The 21,079-nt window shown below is 38.0% G+C and overlaps 1 protein-coding gene across 4 annotated transcripts in view; it reads left to right on the top strand.

Annotated features, from left to right (window-relative positions):
• The window catches only part of LARP4B (La ribonucleoprotein 4B), a 55,567-nt gene that overhangs the window by 10,008 nt on the left and 24,480 nt on the right, over window positions 1–21,079 (top strand). For all 4 annotated transcript variants that reach the window (XM_033520400.1, XM_015618511.1, XM_033520397.1 and 1 more), the window contains exons 2-4: window positions 8,169–8,303; window positions 20,247–20,394; window positions 20,579–20,740. In XM_033520400.1, the coding sequence (XP_033376291.1) occupies window positions 8,223–8,303; window positions 20,247–20,394; window positions 20,579–20,740 (391 nt within the window). In that variant the 5' untranslated portion in view covers window positions 8,169–8,222. The remainder of the gene's footprint in view (window positions 1–8,168; window positions 8,304–20,246; window positions 20,395–20,578; window positions 20,741–21,079) is intronic.

Here is a 21,079-nt window from a genome sequence, read left to right as displayed (position 1 = left end):
TGGGAGATAGGAAGTCAAATGCCCACAAACATGAGGGAGGGCAAGTGGAGCATTTTAGTAGGAAATCATTATACTTAGAGGTATATCTACTTGAGTAACAAATTCCTAATCTCTTTCCTGAGAAAGTTAGAAGACCTTTTTCATTCAATGTGAGATGTTTTTTGCTTTTTGTAGGCCTTGGTAATATATGTAGAATGTGTGATTCTACATTCAGCTTATCAAGAGAGAACAGGGTTGTGGAGAATTACAGTCATAATTAATTTATATTAAGTTAGCGTTCCACTTTTCAGAATTGTCATGATTTGGCTGAGCTGCTAACAATTTAAGTCTGCCATTTGAGGGGTTTCTTAGAAAATCAGAGAGTCAACAGATGAATTTTAATTAAGTGTGGTACTTTTGAAATCAGCATCTGATAAATACCTTATCTAACATGATAGTTATAATAGAAATTAAATATATATCTTTATGAATAACCTGCAGGGTGTGTGCTGTTAGTCCAGTTACAGTGAAGAAAACAAGCTTGTGGCTTTGTGATGGATGTGCAGCATGAAGCAACTCCTGTTAATTAATGAGTTGGGTTTCTTAATGTAATGTGCTTCAGCCTGCAGTCAGGAGAGTGCTGCTTCAGACTTGGAAACTGAGAACAAGCCATAAGCAAACTGGAAGCTGCTCATGACACAATCACTCTTGTCTTCAAGGCACATTCCTCCCAGTGGTTTATGCATGCTTGGTAGGCACTTCTAGTGTTCTTAAATGGTAAGATTTTTGTTAGGTTGTATACCATTAAACATCTGGTTTATTGCATTGCTGAAGAGGATGTGATCCACAGGATTCTTGGTCCATCTCTGGAGTGATGTTTGAGTGTACATCAGACAGCAACTGCCTGTGAAGCTTCTTGGCATGCAGGAGGGCTGCAGAAATTATGTGAGAGACCATAAGACCATATATTTAAAACATAGTGCACTAAAGTCTAGATAAAACAATGATAATCATAACTTTTTGTTGGTGGAGGTCATCCTATTATCTTCTGTGCGCTGTGGACATCATCTTGTTTGAGATGGTGAGTAACACTGTAACTTTACCTTCCTCCCATTTTTCTTGCTCTTCACTGGAAGAGCTTTTTCGTATGTCTCTGTGCAGAGCCCTTATCATTTACCAGTATCAGGTTTCTTTGGTATTTTATCACCTTTGTTTAGTAACTTGCTGCTTGGCATCTTTTAGACAGCTAATTACTGTAATGATCTGGATTTGCAGACTTGCAGAGTAATCGGTTCTGGTGTGCTCTTCATTGCATGGGTTTCTGTGTGAATGAGAATGCTCAGGAAATGATGAGAGTTGTGAATTGCTTGGGAAGCCTCACACAGAAATGTTTCATAGATTTTTAAATAAAGAAAAGCAGCATTCCTTTTAAACAGGAAGATTTACTATTTCAGCCTTTCTTAAAGGGAAAAGGGATAATTAATAGAATTGCAGAACAATTTTGGAGGCTGTCAACATTATAAACAACAGAAGGGATTAAAAAAAATCTACTCGTGAAGTAGATGCAGCAGCACTAAATTATTTGTGCTTGTGTTTTCTATTGAAGAGTGTTGAAGTACAGCATTAAGGTTTAGGTTCTTCTGACACAGTATTTCTTGCTAACTCCTGGTTGCCTTGTGCATTTTGAAGTGCCTTGAGTCTGCCAAGTGTTCTGTTGCAGGCTTACCCCCAGTGCTTATGTCCGTGTTCCTCTTCAGGAACCCAGCAGTTGCATTACTCTGGAGTGTGCTGGGGCAAGAGTAATTTTCTTGGCAGGAAGGAAAACTGAAACAAATCCAATGGTACTTCCCTGGGGTTTTTTGAAATCTAACTTTCCAGCCACCATGCTGGCACGTACTCTGAATGCTTGTACATTTTGAAACCTTCGTCCGACAGACTTGCATAAATTGCTGGGTCTAAACACTAAGCTCCAGAGGTGAATTTTCAACTTTTTCCCCAACTGTTTAGCTAATCAGCAGTTAAACAAATGGAGAACCTTATGATGATTTTTAATAGTAAAGCATTCAAGACTTCTGTAGACACATGCTGTGACTAAATATTTATGTCGTGTCAGTTTTTTAATTGCTGTTGTGCAATAGAGATTTTACAAATGATGTAGGCACAGTGATTATTGCGGAGATCGCCACAAACAGATATGCTTTTGGTGTTGTTAGTTTTCTCATTTGCAGGTATTTAATCTGCTGTGGTAATGGAAATTATTCACAGTATGTTTTATTTTAAATAATGCCATCCTTTGAAAGCTAGATTGCTTGTCAAATCTGCTCTGTAAAGAAAGTGATTTCCTGTTTTGAAGGGAAAGATGGAAACCCCTGAGTTCTGTCACAAGTTTTCTCTGTGAGCATGATAGAGCTTGGATGACATTATCCATCTACAGAATGGTAGCATGTGGCCCATGCGGCAGGGTGAGGGGTTAACTAACAGCTGAGATCTTTTTTTGAAAGTATTCTCAAACAATCACATGATGCAATTTGAAAGTTTGTATCAGTGCTTGTGACACTAAGAGGGAAACTTCCAGCCATTCAGGAGTAAGGTTTTTCCAGTTTTTCTTGAGGATGATGTCTGTGTAAGCTTAAACATTATGTCCTGTATCTGAGTTGGCACCTTTACTGGGACTGAGAACTAAAGTCTTGGCACACTGTGTATGTTTTGGCTATTCACGGTGCTGTTGAAACTAATAAAGAAAAGTTAACCTTTGTTTGAAGAGGAGCTGATGTATTAAATTTGTAGCATATTTTTGGAAAAGGCATCTCTTATTTCTCATATAAATATCTATGTGATGTCTTCAGCAGGTGCTAAGACTTTTCAGAGCCGAGGTCAGTGATAGCTCTGATTACGTCTGGTGTGATGCTGTGATCATCATGGGTACGCAAGTGTGTAGTAGATGGTGAGAAAGTATGTTCTCTCTCACAGTAGAAAGAGGATTTGGCTTGCATCTGGATGTTTGCTATGAGGCTCAAGTTAAGCAATGCACCTCTGTTTGGAAAACATTTTAAGCTTTCTCATGTTACTCGAGTGTATTTCTGTATTAGCCTTGTAAAAACTTAATCTGTGTTTAAAGTTTCTAAAATGTTTGCTAGGAAGAATTCTGCACAAAGCCAAACTCAAATCTATTTTTGTTTGTACTTGCTGGAAGACCAGTGAAAAGTTCTTTTATTCTAGTAAGCTTTTTTTGTTTTACGATGTTGCTGTTTGCAGGGTGAAAGTTAGTTGTCAGCACTTGCATTTGTAAATCTCTTTTTAAGGGCTGATTACTCTGGGCTGAAAGTTGGCAGGCAAGATCTCAGCCCTAGAGCATTGTTTAGGGTTTTGCATGTTTTTAAATAACAGATCTATGTGACTGATTTGATTGAGAGAATGCATGCTGCTTCTCCGACTGTAATAACTCTAGACAGTGAAACAGACTGCAGAGAAGCACACTTTGAATATGAATTAGAAAAATTAGAGATCTACTAAGTGAAAGCAAGAGGATCGGAGGCTACACTGCAGGGAAGTTTTTAGGGAGGTCAGCATGAGCAGTAGGGCTTTCACTGTGTAACAATCAAGGAGATAGATGTCTTTTCCAAACTATTTGCAAGGTTGTGGTGCATGCAGATGCAGTGTGTTTATAAATACCTTCTGACAGTTGCACATTAACTCTGCCCATACAAAGATACCTAAACCTAACCTTTACACTGCTAAAATGCAGATAAAGGTTAGTCTGTTGTTAGCACCACACTAATTAATACACGCGTGTGGCTTTTGGATGAGAGCAGTCCCAGCTCTGCTTGGCTTGGTACCCAGGCAAGAGTGATCATGTGGTTGTGTGCACTTATCTGTATAGTCATTCTGTGGGCCATTGCTGGTTTGTATCTGGTGTTTTCTGAAATGACAGAATTCTTATAACTAGATGGTTTTGAAAATACTTGACAAGTAAAGAACCACGCTGTCAACTTTAAAAAAACCAAAACACTAAAACCACCCCCAAGAAAAACCTCAAACAAAAAAGAAAATGTAAAAATCAGCCCCTCCCCACAAAAAACCCATATCTTTCTATTTGTGAAGGTGGTTGTGTTGCAGAGTGAAACCAGTAGGCTGAAATACCCTGTTGCTTGACCAGATGGTCTCAGTCCATCCTGAAAATATTCTTGTAACTTCTCAGGTTAAACACTCACCAGGTGTCCACAGGGACAGATCTGTACAAGTGAAGGGTGTCTGCCCCCATTGCCCTCAAGCTAATGAGAAAATGAGTTATAAGGCACTCTTGCCCTTGCTGTTGCAATTACTAGTTTTGCAGATGGAGCAGTGTATTACAGTTTTGGGGAATGCAAGGGAAAGCAAGCATCATTGAATGTTGTGCCGTATCTAAAGAAAAATGTTTTTACCTGTGCTTTAATCTCTGTCTTGCCTGTTTAAAAACCAAGATTGGACTATTTTAGATAAGTCTCAATGAAATCTAGGCAGTTTATCTTGGGATAGGTAGTTGTCTACATAAGTATTTGAGAATCTGTAGTAGAGTCAAGAACAGAGTTACACTCAAGTTGCTGAACTGATTACTCTATGATGACCAGATGCCAAGCCAGAAGGATACAGTGATTTACTATATGCATTTGTAGAACTGAAATGAGTGCTTCTAAATCAGTGAAAGCCTAGCACATGTTGCCCAGAGAAGTGGTAGATGCACCTTCCGTGTAAACATTCAAGGTCAGGTTGGATAAGACTCTGAGCAATCTGATCTAGTTGAAGATGTCCCTGCTTCTTGCAGGGGAGTTGGACTAAATGACCTTCAAAAGGCCCATTTCAACTAAAAAACTGCTCTGTGATTCTGTGATGAAAAAATTATCATTTGAGTGTGATAGCTCAGTGTTCTGCTGTAGGTAGTACTATATCCCAGATGGGTATGCCAACTTGCATTTTTCTCTTGAATGTCTCCTGCTTATTGCTGTGACATTTATTTATGCAAAGACACATTGAACTGCTGACTGGTAAACCTTATCTTTCAAAGCCATGGACAAGTTAACTCTTCAGTTGGATGATAATTTTTATTGCTGCATTAAAATGCTCCATTTAACTTGTCACTAATTCAGCTGATAAACTCTTTCAAACAGTGAATCTGTACCTGTGTTTCTAGAATTACCAGCTATTGATTGTGGTTTTTATAAATAAGCTTTTATATGAACATATATATCAATGCTAATGAAAAACATGCTAAAACATTTCCTATGGAGAGCTTTTAACTTTCCATGACTTTTATTAGTTTTCTGTTTCTGAAGTATCACTGCCTTTTTCTACAGCCCTTGTATTTGCTGACATGATAGTCATGGGAGTCTGCAGTCATGTACATTTTGTTCTCTAGGAATCCAGTAAGTGACAGCTCTACAGTAGAAAAGGTGGCATTAACTTTCCAGAACAGCCCTGCATGTGGAGGCATTATGAAGTATCTCACAACTGATGGAATTTTGCAGCTGAGCACTGACATCCTGCAGACTTGTATCAGTGGGATCTATTAAGTGAAGAAAATTGCAACAGAAGCTCCCTCTTTCTGTGTTTGGCATCTTTCTGTATGACTTGCCCATTTGCAGAAAGGCAAAGGCTGATCACTATTAAAAATTATGGGATTTGGGAAGCAGGTTTTATCCTCTTCAAACAAATTACTTTATTGCTGTTTGGAGTGTCATTTTGAGCCTTGGTGATCAAAATTCAACTTTAATACATGGGTTTGACATTGTCATTACTAAAAATAATTTGTTTACAAGGTGAGTGATATTAGTATGGTGTGTATCACAACAAATCTGTGTATCTAATGAGAATATGATTATAGTGCAAACAAAGTTACCTAGAGCTTCAATCTAGACCTGGCCTGTGATAAGCATCTTGCATAATCTCATCTAAGGGACTTCTGAAAAGCAGTAGAATGATATGCTGCTCTAATTGCTGGTGGCTTGCCCAAGGAATTTGCAGTTGCAGTGTGCGCATTGCAATTGTGTGTTGTCAGATTGGCTGACAACTTGTCTATCCTCAACTAGAATTAATTATTTAGCTGGGTATTTTGTGCTTGATAGCCAGTCAGCGAATGCTTTAAAGGATATATATGTAGTGGAACTTCACTTTTTGTTTGACAGATTCACGTGATTGTAGTTGTTTCCTTTCCTTTATCCATAGACGTACAGAGTTCTGGTGCTAGCACTATGTGCCAGAGGATGGAAGAGATTGCAGCATGGCTCTGGACAGGCTGATCCTAGAAGGGAATAGGAGTATGTGAGATAAGTAGGTGACAGAAGGATGCAGAGACCTTAATATCGATTTGGGGATCAAAATGCTGAGTAGATACCACCATTGCTGACTGAAACGTATTTGTCTTTCTGTAGGCTTTAGCTTATGAATCTGGACTAAAGTGTATGCCCAGGGGTAGTGCGAACAGCAGTGGAGGTTACATTCAGCAAACATGAAATGCGTAAGAAGCCTGGGCTCTTTTTAGGAAAAAAAAAAAAAAATTCAAAATTTTGAGAGGCTAAACACAATTTCTTTAAAAAAACTTGAACAGAAGTGTTTTCCAAGAAGCTCAGGCACTTCACACAGTGTTAATATGTCTACCTCTTCCTATGCATGGCTTTGAGCAACACAGAGTCTGGCTATTTAGTACTGCTTATGAAAAATTGCTTTCATCCTGAGAATGATCTTTGGTTATTTTATGAAATATAAACATCCTGAATAAATCCCAGACTTCGTTACATAACCTGTTAGTATATTTGTGTGTAACACTGTTTGAGGGATAGTGTAATTCTGTTTCATATTAACGTGGTTTTTTGTCTGTGCCATTTCTTCCTTAAGTAGTTTCTATTCCAAGGTGAGAGACAGAGTGTTAGGAATAGAAACTTCTGAGAATATGATAGTGACACAGTACATGTGTTTCTTTTGAAAACACATTTTTCTTGCCGACTTCACATCAATAGCACAAAGTTGTAAGCAGCTGTTCATGTAAGCTGAAATGTTCATCTTCTTGGGGATGTCAGTATATTTGTTTCCTCAACTGTATGTATAAATACCTTTTGCATAATCCTGTAATGCAGATGCTTGAATCAATTCATAGCTGAACGTAATAATTTTTTTTGAAAATTTTCGAGTATACTCAGTCAGTTGTATTTGGCATTTGCTTTTGACCACTACAAAATATAGTGTAGACAAGATTCCATGGAAGGCCATAATGCCCTATACTGAAAGAAAGTCTTCTTAATTCTAGCCTTGGAGTCAAGGTGGCCTAAAAGGAGCTTATGTTCCTAAAGAATAGAACAATACTGCTAACTTCCATGTGCTGCAAATCTTTACATTTTCATTTTAAGGAGATTGCATATTTGGTGTCATCAACTTGAAGGCAGTGAATCTCTCACGCATTGTTACAGATGCAGTACTGGAATTTCCATGTGAATAAAAAACTAAAAAAGCATTTTACGTCTTTTTAGAAAAGAAAAAATTAAAAGCCTGATTTTCACACCTCAATATTTACTTTGAGACATGCTTTAAATTAGCTTTGATTGTGTTTTGAAGACTTTTAAAAATAACAGTATTAAATAATAGCATCAAATTTCAAAGGAATGTCACTGTCAGACTTTCAGCTCTACTGAGTTTTTTACTTGTTAAATAAAATAAGATTTTTGAGATGATAAGGCAGAAGAACTGGTTGAGCATTACTAGTCTAGCAGAACTGTTGGAACATGCTTCTTAAATTTTTCAAAGATGAAGTGACCATCAGAGTAGTTATAGATGTTATAGAAGTTATAGTAGTTATAGAAGAAAGGTTTGTGATGAAATGTTTAGTAGTGAGTGGAGTCTGCCAGGTGGTATGAAGAAGTCATGGTTTGAAATGCAGTCTGAATAATTAAGGTGAGAATCAAGATAAACTTCCCCAAGTTTCTTGCCCAGTGCTGTGGCAAGTGTTCATCTGTAATCCCAAGGCAGCCAGTGTCTGGGAGCTGAGTGTATCTGCAAGGTGGCTTTATCATTTTATGTTTTCTCTGGATGCATAATCCCAACTGTATCGTGTGGAAGTTCTTTGGACCTTTAGTCTGAATCAGGGTGGTGTGTCTGGAGTGGCTGAGGATTCTCAGGAATTTCAACAACCACTTACAGAATCTTTTGTTGTCTTATTTTTACAGCTTGCAAAGGTGACCAGTAAAGTTCTCTCTGAGCAGCCAAAAAGCAGACAGCTCATGACTTCTGATCAGGACACTAAAGTTGTGGCTGAACCGCAGGTGCAGCAAGTACAAGAAGTTAAGGACGGTTCTCATCTAGTAAGTATTATAATTGCATGTTCCCCTGGAGTAAGTGTTGTGTGAAACATGGTGTTTTCTCTGTGTCTTCATCAAAATTGTAGGTCAGAACAATTTAGAGGACAGAGAGCATTGCAACATTAAACAGCCAGAACAGAGCTGTTAGAGGTAGTTAATTCTCCATACTGACTAGGAACCTCAACTTTGCTTTAGCCCTGTGGGGGGAATGTACACAAACTCCAAGATATGGCAGTTTGCAGTCATTAAAGGTACAGGGCTTTTTAGGCTATGCAAGAATTGTATCACCAATCTTGAATTAGGTTCTTACTCACACCTTACCAGGTGAGGAAAATGCAGGAAATGCACTTTGTATGTGTGTGTAATTGAAAAAAGCACAAACCCATACAAGCAGGAATTCACAATCTGTAACAGGAGTGTTGCTCTGTCAGTTATGCCAAGTGGCACGTGCTGCTGTTGCTGTGCTGCTGTGAAGGGTCCACTAAGTGGCTGTATGGGATGCTTTTGGCAGATCATACTGTACATTGTAGTGTGTCTGTGTTGCAGTCAATGTTACATACATCTTCAAGAAGATGAAGACTTGATTTTTATTCAAATACATTCAAATTTTTGTCTTTGTTAACTGTATATTGGAAGGAATGTTTCCTCTTGGGACATCTTGAAGGGTTTGGTTTCAGTGTATGTTCTGCCAGGAACTTTGCTTGTGCTATGCTAAGCAGCAGATACTTCCTGCTTCCAACTTAGCTCAGAGCAAGCACTAAGGAGCATTCTGAAAAACTCGTGCTTTCCTTTTCTAAGAAAGCTGGTGCACTTTTTGTTTGTTCCTCCCCCCAATTTTTTTTTTTTCTGAGTTCTCATCTTTGTTTTACATTTCTCAGATGTGAATTTTTACTTATTTGACAGTAGAGGAAAAAATTCAACCTGGTTTTCTGCCATATTTCTGAAAGTTGATTGCTGGTTTCTTTTTTTTTTTTTCTGTTTTTCTTTTTTCCCTGTACCAAGGGCATTAGTGTCAATAAACCAGTGTGTAAAATTGAGTAAGAGCAGCTTGCAGATTTGAGTAAGAGCTTGGAGGTGTCTGTGTTTTAACAGGTACATTAGCATTAAAAGCTTACATGGATGCTGGTTCTTTTAATTTGACATACTAGAATTTTTATTTTAAAAAAAATTAAATCTTAATTCCTGTTCTTCCCTACTTATTTGGAGAAAGAGAGCATAACCATTTCTTTACATTTCAGGAGACCTTACTATTATTTTCATGAGAAGAGAAGGCTGATGTCAATTTAGATATCTTGGAATGTATCCATAGTGCTATAATAGTACATTTCAAGTAACTTGTTCTATTGTGATTCAAGCTTTTCTTTGGCTGAATATTTTACCTGAAAAAGATGATTCTTGTAGCTTATTAGGCTTTAAGTTATACCAGTATGATACTCTTACATGCACAGCATCAGAAGGTCATTCTGTTTTATGAGCATAATTACCTGTATATTCTGTTAACAGTGGTGTTTTCAAAATGGTTCCTTCTGTAATGGCATGCTTGCAGAAGTTGATTTTTGACAGTGCTCCAGGACTTCACTTGCAAGTTCTGGGAACAAGGTTATAGTTGGAGAAAAACTTCACAGAGTGTAGGAAAGAGTTAGCGAACAAAAATCATTAAGACACTTCCATCTTTCCATAAATGTGACCAGAAGGAGAAAAACTTCTGGAATTCTGACTATTGCCTTTAGCAAGTACATACTTCAGGTGAAATGAAAATCACCTGCTATTCCTTGTGTCTTGATTATTTTGAGATCAGAGGGCTAGACTGCAAAAATAGGTAGGTGCATGTTTTTGCTGACCCTTATTTCATTGCCCATTTGATATGGGGCCATACTGCTATGGCACCTAGTGAGCTCTCTAGGAGTCTGTTTAGAAGAAATATGCTGAACTGTGCTCCCAGCTGTTTTGGCTGTGCTTTTCCACTGGGATCTGTTGATACACCTAGTCCAAATGCTTTTGTTCAGGAAGAAAGAGAATTTCTATGGGGAATTTTGATGCATTTCTATAGATCCTGTAAAAGTAGGTATTAGGCTAGTTCTTAATCTCAAGTGGTTATATCAAGTATTTTTTTGTTTTCTCTTTGAATAATAACTAATTTTTTCTAATTACGACCATTTTCTGTTATTTGGCAAGAGCAAAACTGAAGACATTCTACTGTGAGTAATGTCAAATAGGTAATCAGTAGTGACTGAATTAAAATGCAAGTTTTGATGTTGTGATGGAACCCTTCAGCAATCACTTTCTAGGGTTGCTAGTTAAAAGTACACAGGTCATTTGTTCACTAACATTTTTTTCAAAGTTTTAACTTCAGAGTGAGGGAGACAGTCTTTTCTTCTGCATTGAAGTAGCTATGAAACTGCTATTTTAAGCATAATGTAGATCAATCACAAGTCTAGTATGGTTCATTTCTAACACAAACATTCTTGAGTTTGGCTGATTTTAGTAGTATTTAACCACAGAATTTTAGTAATTTTGCACACAAGTCATTTGAAGAAAATTGACATCTTGAGGGTCTCCATGGATTTCTTGTCAATAGTAGCTTAGACTTACACATTGGAGGTACATAGCTTAGAGGATACTAGCAGAATCTGAACTTTGATGTTTTTCTTAGCTTCAGGAGATAATTATGCTATTTTTTCAACTTCTTTAACATGGAGGTGGGCTTTGTCACTTCAGGTGACATCTGCCAACAGACTGTTTGTATTCTGATTGACAGTTACTCTTTCTGAGAAAATGCTAAAGGTATGCAGTCTTTTTCTTCACTTGTTGTGCCTAAACTCTTCCTCTGCCATGCTCATATTTGAATGTGTGGCCTCTCAGAGCATTTTCCAAGGACCAGAGATTTTTCTTTCTTTGATTAGTCAAATTGAAGACCTGATCTGGAAATTTGAAAATATCTTTAGGAGGGATTCTTGTCATCAAGTGACAGGAAGTTCTGCAAGTATGTGTTCCAGTGCAGGGTATTACAGTGGGGCCATTTAAACTTGCTCTGATTGCAATATTAGCATCAGTCATTCTTTACCTAGCTGAATAATTACCAGGAGCTGCCATGGGTTTCTGTTAATGGGAATTCAAATCTGTGTGGTACAGTGATTTTTGTCAATCCTTATAGGTACTGTAAATACATCCAATCATACTGTTGTTCTAAGCAGGGGAAAAATAACTAGAAATTCATGAAAGAAGGCACTTGGTTGTACTTCCAAAAAATGTTTTTCTTAGGAAGCACTATAAAAGAGTGTCTCAGGCTTATTGCTGCTTGATTATGTTGTTAAAAAATCCTCTTGCAGCCCATTCAATAGTAAGCCTCAGAATAAAAAGGAGCTGAGGAAATCGGTTTACTAGTTTAATACAGGACCATGTGCTCAGTGAAAATTCAGTATACCATGTAATCCTCAGATCATTTGACAATATACAGTATTACAAGCACTATATGTCAATTTAATATTAAGCAGCAGTTTGTATAATTAGTAGGTGGTATTTAGTAATTCAAGAGATCACAATTAGCTTTAAACAAGAAATGGGAGAATTAAACTAAACTGGACATGAGCAGTATCAACATTGTGGAGGATCAATACTGATCAATGTTTGCTCTTTCTGTCTGGTATTCTAGATTAAGGCTGTAAGAAAAGTGAATAGGCCATAAGAATAGTTTTATACATATAGATAACTTCTAATGCTCATGTTTAATTATTTCAATGTGTAGAATGTGTACTTAAAACTCTTAGCAGTCCATTAGCCATGATCTATCTGTTGGAGGGAGAGTTAGGCAATTTGATCTGCAATGTTTATTGTGATGCTGCTTTTCTCTGTTCCTTTAACTGCAGATGGGCATGGCATCAGGTGTGGCCTGGGAGTGCAGCATAATCACTGTTTCTTCAGGACTTGTTACAATTGCATGACTTCATTATAGAAAAAGAATAAAGGAGGTTAGATTTCAGTAGATTGTAAGGACTGTTTTGACTTGTGTTATTGTATCTTTAAATCTAGACTATGTTTTTACCTTTATGCCTATAAGGCTATATCTGGGATAAACCCTTACTCCTTGACAAAGAATAGGTATGTGGAGAAGTGAAAGATGGATAAGGATACTCTAGCTAATAAGCATGTTGACTTCTTGCCTTCTGTGTAGGTGTGTGCAGGACATAGGAATAAATACCTATTAAAAAAATAAATTGTTCAGGTTATGAAAGTGCTGCTTCAGAGCACTTTGTTTCATGCAGACAGAAGACCTGTTTAGGCTTTGAGTAGATGAGAAATATACCAGAGATAAAATATGCATGAATAAATGAAAAAAACACAAAACAAAGTAACAAAATTTATTCCCCAGTGGAGCTGGGCTTTGAAGTAGCAGAGAATGAACTTAAAGTGCTTTTCAAGTTGGTGGCAGTGTTAAGCTTAGCCAGAGGGTTCCTTGGGTGATGTAGCATAACAAGAGTGGTATTTTCTGCTTAAATTCTCATTGCCTTTTTTTTTTAAAGTTGTGATCCCACAATAAATAGTATTGAGAAATCTGACTTAATGAATGTGCACTGTAGCTGCTTTAAAATAGAAAATATCCCTGGAATCCTAAGATAAAAACAAAGGAACAAGTACAAAATGTGTCTTTGCACATGAGAAGGGTATGGGAAAACTGGATTAAGTTTCTGCTTGCCTCAACTACTTCACCCCTTTTCTTCCCATTAGTTGATAGGAGAAGTGGTTGTTAAGGCACTGGAAAAGCGGACTTTGCCCTGGTCTGTCTCTTAAAGACACTTAGCTCCTCTCTATAAAGCATGAGTTAGTATTGGTTAAATCACAAAGGGAAAAATCTTGCTATTTGTTTACCTGATAAGGGAGTTCTCTGAATAGTTGCGAACTTTTGAAGTACTACTGTGGCTTTAAGCTGACATTAAAAACAGTTAAATTGTTTGCTTATGGCATTTCTTCAAAAAAACTATTATAAGTAACTCCCTCCCCCTTTCCCTGTTCTCAGTTCCAGGGAATGCTAAAGAGAGGAGTGACTTGGCATAGTTTTCAGTCTGGATCCAAGCATGTTGAATAACTTTGTCCCAGGGGAGAATCAAAAAAAATGCAGCAGATGGCAGCAATGATGCATCAGACTTCCTGTCCTTAGGAACAGTGTAGCTGCAGGCACTTGGAGTCTTCCTGGGTTGGATAAGGGGCAGGGGGAGGGCAGTTTTCCTCTGATCGATCTTTACAATTTCAAAGCAGAGTTGCTGAAGAGGGGATGTACTTTTTAGCCAATTCAGCAATCTTTTATGGTCAGAGTTAGTGGAATATTAGTTGCCGTAAGGTGCACAACCAATGGAAAAAAAGCACTGAGTTCAATGTTTCTCTGAAGGAACATTTGAAATAAGAGTTTAAAGGTCTGTCTTGTTTTACACTCTTACGTATTTTCAATATCTTTTAGGTAACAGAGTAGAGTGGCACTGTTGTTGTACACTCTGTAAACTCTCTGAAGTATGGGGTCCAAGTCTGAAATAATAATAATGAATTTGAGAGAAGGTCTGAGCGGTGTGAGGTAATGAAGAGGCAAAGAAGAACTCTGTTTAGAGCAGAAAAAGATTGCTGGGTATTTTCATCTCTTTTGTTGGGCTTTTCCTATTTGAAGAAGCAGGAGCACTTTTTATTAGCAGCTACAAGAACTTACAGTAATAGAAATATTTCAGTATGTAAATACATGTGTATAAAAATGGCTTAGTTGTTACAAGGTCAGAAGGAGTCTGTGTATGTACAACAATGAAAACTATACTGAGGAGACACTTTTGGAAGGACTAGCATTCAGTCAAATAATTTTTTAAATATTTCTGACTTTTTAATAACAGGATACACAGGTTTTTTGAGGTTAAGTATAATTAATCCTGTCACAGTACCATGAGGTGGGTAAATGATCTTGAGGCCCCCTTCAGTGCTAAGTCACTGAGGAATTATGTATTCTTTTTTTTTTCCATGCAGATAAGAAATTTTAAAAAAAGGCTTGGAACAGAATTAGCTTCTGATAACGTACAATGACTGCTCAATGGAATACATGAGGTCTTATCTATCTTTAGCCTGTTTTTCCTAAAGAAGTAATTGTGGTGTAAGTTCAGCTCTGGGGGAAGGGAGGAGAAGGAAAAAATGGTCCAAAATGTGTTTGATCTACACATCAGTTTTAAACATGTAAAGCCAGAATGCATTTATCCTTGTATAGAGGGTGGGAATTGTATTAATATAAAAACAAGTAGTTTCTGACACACATGGACATTGTGAAAGCTGTCATTTAAATATTTTAACGATTTGGATGAACTAAACTTTTTAGGAAATGAAGCAATAGAAGTTCATAACATAAGACTCAGTAATACTCCTAAACAAACAGTAATCTCATTATAAGGAGTATTTGGCTTGAATATTACAGTGTATATGATGAAATGCTGCAACATTGCTCAGCAGCTGGGATTTGGACTTTGAGTGGCAATGACATATGAACCCCTGCATGGTTTTAAAGTGTGCTATTTTTGGCAGTTGGGTGTTGGCTTGCCTCCTCAGTAGCCATAGAAAGTTAGTGTAAAGGGGAAAGTGATTTGCAATGAGAAGACCCTCTGACACTACTTATTAAACATGGGCTGCTGCTTCAGTAAAGAATTGAGTAACAGCACGAGTGAGGAGAAAACCAGCTTGTTACAAAAATCTGTGGAAGAGGAAGCACCGAAGTCAAGGATAAGTAAAACTTTATCTTCAATTTTTGGAACTGTGGAAAGCCAGGATCTGCATACAGTGGGAAGGACAGTTAATGGGGCGGCTGTGACAGTTGGCATTGAACATGTTTGTAGTGATGATTGTGCAGCATCAAATTCTAAATCTGGCTTTTGGGGTAAAAAAGCAAAATATTCATCATATAACAGCATGGGGAATACTCCCCATGGGAGCCCTAGGAGGATGTATGGCAGACCTTTTAACTTCTTTAATTCCTTTAGTCACCTCTTGAGAGTCTCTGGTACATATGGAAATCTGCTGAAAAGTGAAGAAAAGAAAGATAAGATTATTAAAAAAAGAGCACCTAAAAAACCTAATAGTAATGGTCAGCATGTGAACAATATAGAAAATAACAATAGCACTATTAATAATGAAAATGGAGCTGCACAAGAGCATTGCTTGTTTGATCATATTTCTAACTCACATGTACCAGATACCATAGACAAAGGCTTACAGAGTGAAATTTCCTTAAATAGAAATTCTTTGGAGGATTATGCAGTTACATGTGACCATTCAAGGCAAAATGAAACAACAGTAAATGTTGAAGACAGCAAGAGTGACAGCTTACAGAAAGTTTCAAGTTCATATAGAGAGATGTCTCCAGCATTTTCCTGTCTTGATGTAGAAAACAGTCAAAATGTGAAAGACAAAGAATTTTACAGCATTTGTGTTGTAGATGCCGAAGATTTGAAAGGGTATGAAGAGGTGCCAGCTACTGTGCATGAAGAGACTGCAGCAGACATAGATAACTCAGCTGTTACTGATGAAGGAATGTGCACCATGGCATGGCCTCTAGACAGAGGGAAGGAATTTCCAGTGCAGCAATTGGCACAAGTGGAAGCCAAGTTTAATTCACAGAAAGAACTGTTTGAGTATAAAAAGGATGGTAGATCAAACATGGAGAAAAAAGATACAAAGGAATATTGCAGCCTAGACATCCAGTGTTCTTTTGATAACTTACTGACTGACAGGTGTCAGGTGCATAGGCTAAATAATGACAGTACAGTAACAGATGTCTTAAGAGCAAAAATGCCTGTTGAAATCATCCCTGAGAATCAGCAAGAGGAGGTGTATACCATGGATAGTGCTGCCAGTTGGAATGAATCACTGGATACAGCTTGTGAGTCCATAAAGCCTGTGGATGCTGCTGGGGAGGACCAATACAGCCCTAACTCAGAAAAGGTGAAAAATAGTGATTGTATTTCCAGTGTATTGTTAAACACTGGAGTATCTAATTCAAGAAAAACTGAGGCAAGTAATCATTCTGATGTACCACTTGTGCCACTAACTAGGCATCCCTCAAGTGTTGTAGAGCAAATAAATCCTGAACAGGTGGTAGAGAGCATGGGGGGTAACTTTAAATTATTATTAGAATTACATAAAATGGACAATGTGGAAAAACTTGATGAAGTCTGCTTTCTGGATGCAGAAAGTAAATTAAACTCAAATGTGGAAAAGAAAGCACTTGAAAGAACATATGGTGACGGCCAAACATTTTCACCAGACGCTACTGAACATCACAGCAGTTTTGAAGAACCCTTGAAAGAGGGAGAGAAATGCACAGGTACAGATTTGAATAGCTGTGAAGCTTTGAACATGACTGGAACACAGCTAAACTTGGAGGAAGGTTCTGATTTTCAGACTGACATTAAAGGTGGTACTGAAATCAAGGCATCATCTGAAGCTGCAATCCACAGTGGTGTGGAGGAAGATATCTGTGTGAGTGCCACTGAACTAAAAGGTGACTTGCTTGAGGAAGCTGGTAACTTGAGCAGAGCTAGACCAGGGGTAAGTAATGGCACTACAACATCTCGTGCACATAATCCAAGCACAGATGAAATGTTCCTAAAGGAAAACAGCTTAGAGTGTCAGGTTTCACAGGAGTCACTAGAAAATAAAGGTAAAGCATGCAAATACTCAATTTCAGATAATAAAACCAGTGTCACTTCTGTGTCTGTGGAATGTGAACATATGAATAAGACAGACATGAACAGTAGACAAGGTGAACAACAGGATGTATGTTGCTTCCACACAGTGGAAAATCAATGGAGTGCAGAGACTGAGTCAGCCAAAATAGCTGGGCATGTAGCAGAATGTGTAAAACAGGCAAAATTTGAAGGTCAATTAAATGAGTCCATTGATAACAACGCAGAAAATGTAGAACATAATCTGGATGCTAACATTGCTGATTGTGATAAAGGCATCTTCAATTGCAGTAAAGGAATACCTGACAGTCAGAATGCTCCCTCTGACTCCACTGTACCTGCAGCCACAGACAGTTGTATGCACAGGAGTGTAAAATTACAAGATGCCACTAAAAATCTGGAAGATGCCAGTAAACTCTTAAATGAAGACCATAACTTTTTGCCTTTGTTGTGTCAAAATGCATGTTTTCATGAGCATGACAAACCAGCAGAGGAGCCTGAGTTGAGTCGCTGTGCCAGTCCAGAGCCAAAAGTTGGGAACACTCAAGTTTCTGTTGGGCCTTTTACTGAAGAAAGATCAGAAACTCATGAAAAAAGTATGTGTGATGTAAATGAATGTAATCTTCAGGACAGTGAAGTAAATAAGTGTGTCAGCATCCACGCAAAGGAGAACCTCACTGGTTTTGGTTTATCAGCTGAGAATCTAGAGCCTTTCACCAGGGAGAATTTGAAGCAATTGCAAGCCAAGACTACTGAACTGAAAAAAACCAGTTACATATTAAATACTCAGATGAATGACTTGACCACAAGCTGGGAACAGATTCAGCCAGATCACAAGGTTTTCTCAAACAAAGAGCTAGGAGTTTGTGTTGACCCAAAGCAGGTAGACAAACATGCTGCTACCCCTTCCTATGAAATACCCAGTGCCTCTCCTGGTGCAGCAGGATTTCAGCAAGGCACAGAGCAGTGCGTGTTAGGTCTGATGGACGATGGATCAAGTGACCAGAAGCACTCCTGTGACCTGGACAGACAAAATCCCCACGTTGAAATGTGGTCACATTTCATCAATCTTCAGACTGGCAATGCTGATTGGACAAATCAGCTACTTTCTGACACAGTTCCTTCTAGTAATGGTGAATATCTAGTGGGCTTTTTATGGAATAATGCAGCTTCTAATGATACCATGAAGAACGACAGACTGTGTATAGTTAATGAAAACTTACAGAATGAACCTGAAAATTTAACAGGTGCTTCATATGCAGTGGAAACATACCCATATCAGCTGCTAGCACCAGAATATGCTGGTACATGGGGATGGCACGATAAAGATGAACTTGTAAGTATTATGCAGAAGTGATTGCTCTTAAACCTTAAAGCTGAAGTTAGAAGTTTGACTAAGCTAAGTCAAACTGTGGTGTCATTGGTTAAATGGATGTTATTTTGTCCTGAACCTGATGACTCCCTTCCCTTTGGAAAACTGAATGCTGTACAGAATGCAGAAGTCAAAAATTTTGCTGAATATTGATTTTTTTTTTTTGGTTCTGTTTACTTTGTGTGAAAGTTCAATCATTGGCAAAGTAATTGATTGCAGGTTCTCAGTTCCAGCTGAGCTTATGATAAACAGTGTGCAGAAAGGAAGCTTGCTACAAACCTTTCTTAGTACTGTTTAACTTTGTATAGGAAGAAATGTTTGTGGATTTTCTGAAGTTCTTGTTTGGTAGCAATTAGGAAACCTTCTGCTCACTTCTGGAGGTGAGTAGTGCTGTAGAGAGGAGTGGCTGCAGGAGAAATGAGAGGAAAGAGTTAGACTGGATCTTGGCTAGCTGGGCTAAGAAACAAGCAAAGCTGTGTGGCCACAATCCTGAGGTGCTCTGTGGACCCTGCTCAGGCAGAGAGGTTGGACTGGATGACCTCCAGTGGTGCCTTCCAGCCTTAGCCTTACTCACTCTGCAGAAGTCAACCTGTAGCAGCTGCTGCTCCTTTTCCTTCGCTGCTGAGCTTCCCTGAAATTGTTCCCCTCACTGGCTGTGTTGGAACAGCTGCTCTGACCTTGCCCAGCACTTGCAGTGTGGGCAGTGGATTGTACTCGAGGCTGTTTCTCCTGGGAACTTCTTATATTAAAAATGGAAACTAGTGGAGCTTGCTGTCATCTTTGAATCCTTACTATGCAAGTAGTTATGTCAAACACTTCCGCTTTTTGTAAGTCTCTGTCATTCAAGAGACATTTAAGTAAAATTTCTAAAGCTTTTTTTCATTTTCTGGATATATTTTCTATGTACTGTGATAGTAAGTATTTGAATGCATGTGTTTAAGAAGATTTAAAGCTTTGTGGAGTTTTGGAGTGCCTGCTTATAAACACTGTGATGTTCCTAGCATCGGTAAATTTAGAAAGCAAACTTTTAATAAGCTTTTTTAGTATGTCTTGTCATGAGCAGTATTCTTTCCCAGTCTAATTAGATTAGAACACTCAACATATATTCTTGGTATAGAATAATCCAATGCACTTTGCTCAAACATTAGCAAAACAAGTCTCATGTTACTCTAGAAAAGTATTGTAGATGTTTGCACTGCAGAGAGCAATGTCTCTGAAGCACAGATGTGACCATCTGTATGATAGTTGTATATAACTATATGTAATCAATAAATGTGTCCATTTCCAATCCAGGTTAAAAGAGATTATCTTTGAATGATTTAACTGGATCTGATTATTCATCCTTTCTGTCCTAATGCTCTGTTTATCCTCTAAAAGTAAGAACAAGTTGTCATGCACGTCTTACTGCTTTCAGTTTTCCATAATGTTTCATCAAAACTGTTACATGTTTATATAATTTCAGAAAAATCCCTGTACTTTTGTAATTTCTGGATTTTTTTTTTTTCAGAAACATACGATAGTAATATAATCAACATCAAGTAGACATGTATATTAGAAAACTGCTTGAAGTCTAGGTCAAGTACAGGCTGAGTTAGTCTGTCAAAGGCAAAGAATTAAATGTTTGTTGTCATTTGTTCTCCTTGGATAGCCTTTTCTGGTGTTTTTTAATCAGATAAATGAATACTGTGCACCACAATTCAGTTGTGTTTATACCTGAAATGATTATGGGAATTCAGTTAATATATTCAGGTGTGAAAAAGCATGACAGTAAAATTTTGAGTTGTATGTCTGATACTGTTACTTGAAACTGAATGTATCTGTGCACCAGATGTCTGTTCTGCATCCCTGAAATGCATAATCAATTTATTTTTGCAGGAGTCAACCAAGGTTTCTGAGTTAAACCCCAATGCAAAGGTGTGGGGAAATCATATGTTACACTTGGAAGCAAGTGGTGCCACTGATGGTAGCGTGAGCAAAACGTGGGAAGAAATACCTGACCAGCCTCCAGACTCTTGTAAAGAAGGTATGAATAAGAGTTTCTGGCTGTTGCTCAAGCAGAAGGTAAAACTTGATGCAGCAATGTCTCAATTTTAATTTTCTGTTAAAAAATTTGAAGCGAGTATATAAGCACCTTTATTTCAGATTTAGTTTTAACTGCTGTGATTAGAAAGAACACTTTTTGAGTGTGTTTGTGATGTGTGCTGCAGGACTGGATGCCAATGGCGATGGTGACAGCAAACATCAGAATGCGGTGCTGACAGAGCTGCCGGAGCCGTCCCCAGCTGTTCCGGGCTCAGAGCAGACGGATATGAACCCTTTGGCTCTCGATCATTCCGAGTATGAGTCTGTGCATGAAACAACCCAGACAGGTAGGAGAAAGCTAAGATATGCTTGGACTTAGTTTAAAAACAAACTAAACAAGTATTTTAAGTTGAACAATGAGCATCTGGACAATAATAAAAGCCCCCCAAACTATACCAGTTTTCTTGTTCAATATATGCATTCTTTAAAATGACCTTAGGAATTCCTGTCTCTTTTGCAGTCAAACTTAGACATGTTTAGGGACCTGTCTCCTCCTGGTTTACATCTTACAAGGTACTGCACAGAATCAAACAAATACGTGTTTGTAGTTGGGTCAGGTACTGAGGTGAGATTCACATACAGTTTGTGTCTCAAGTACTAATGTTCATGTGGGGAAAGAAGCGTTT

This window comes from Parus major, chromosome 2 (genome assembly GCF_001522545.3).
Source record: "Parus major isolate Abel chromosome 2, Parus_major1.1, whole genome shotgun sequence".
NCBI lineage: Eukaryota > Metazoa > Chordata > Aves > Passeriformes > Paridae > Parus > Parus major.
The sequence above is the reverse complement of the archived record's forward strand: the minus strand, read 5'-3'. Positions and strand labels throughout refer to the sequence as shown.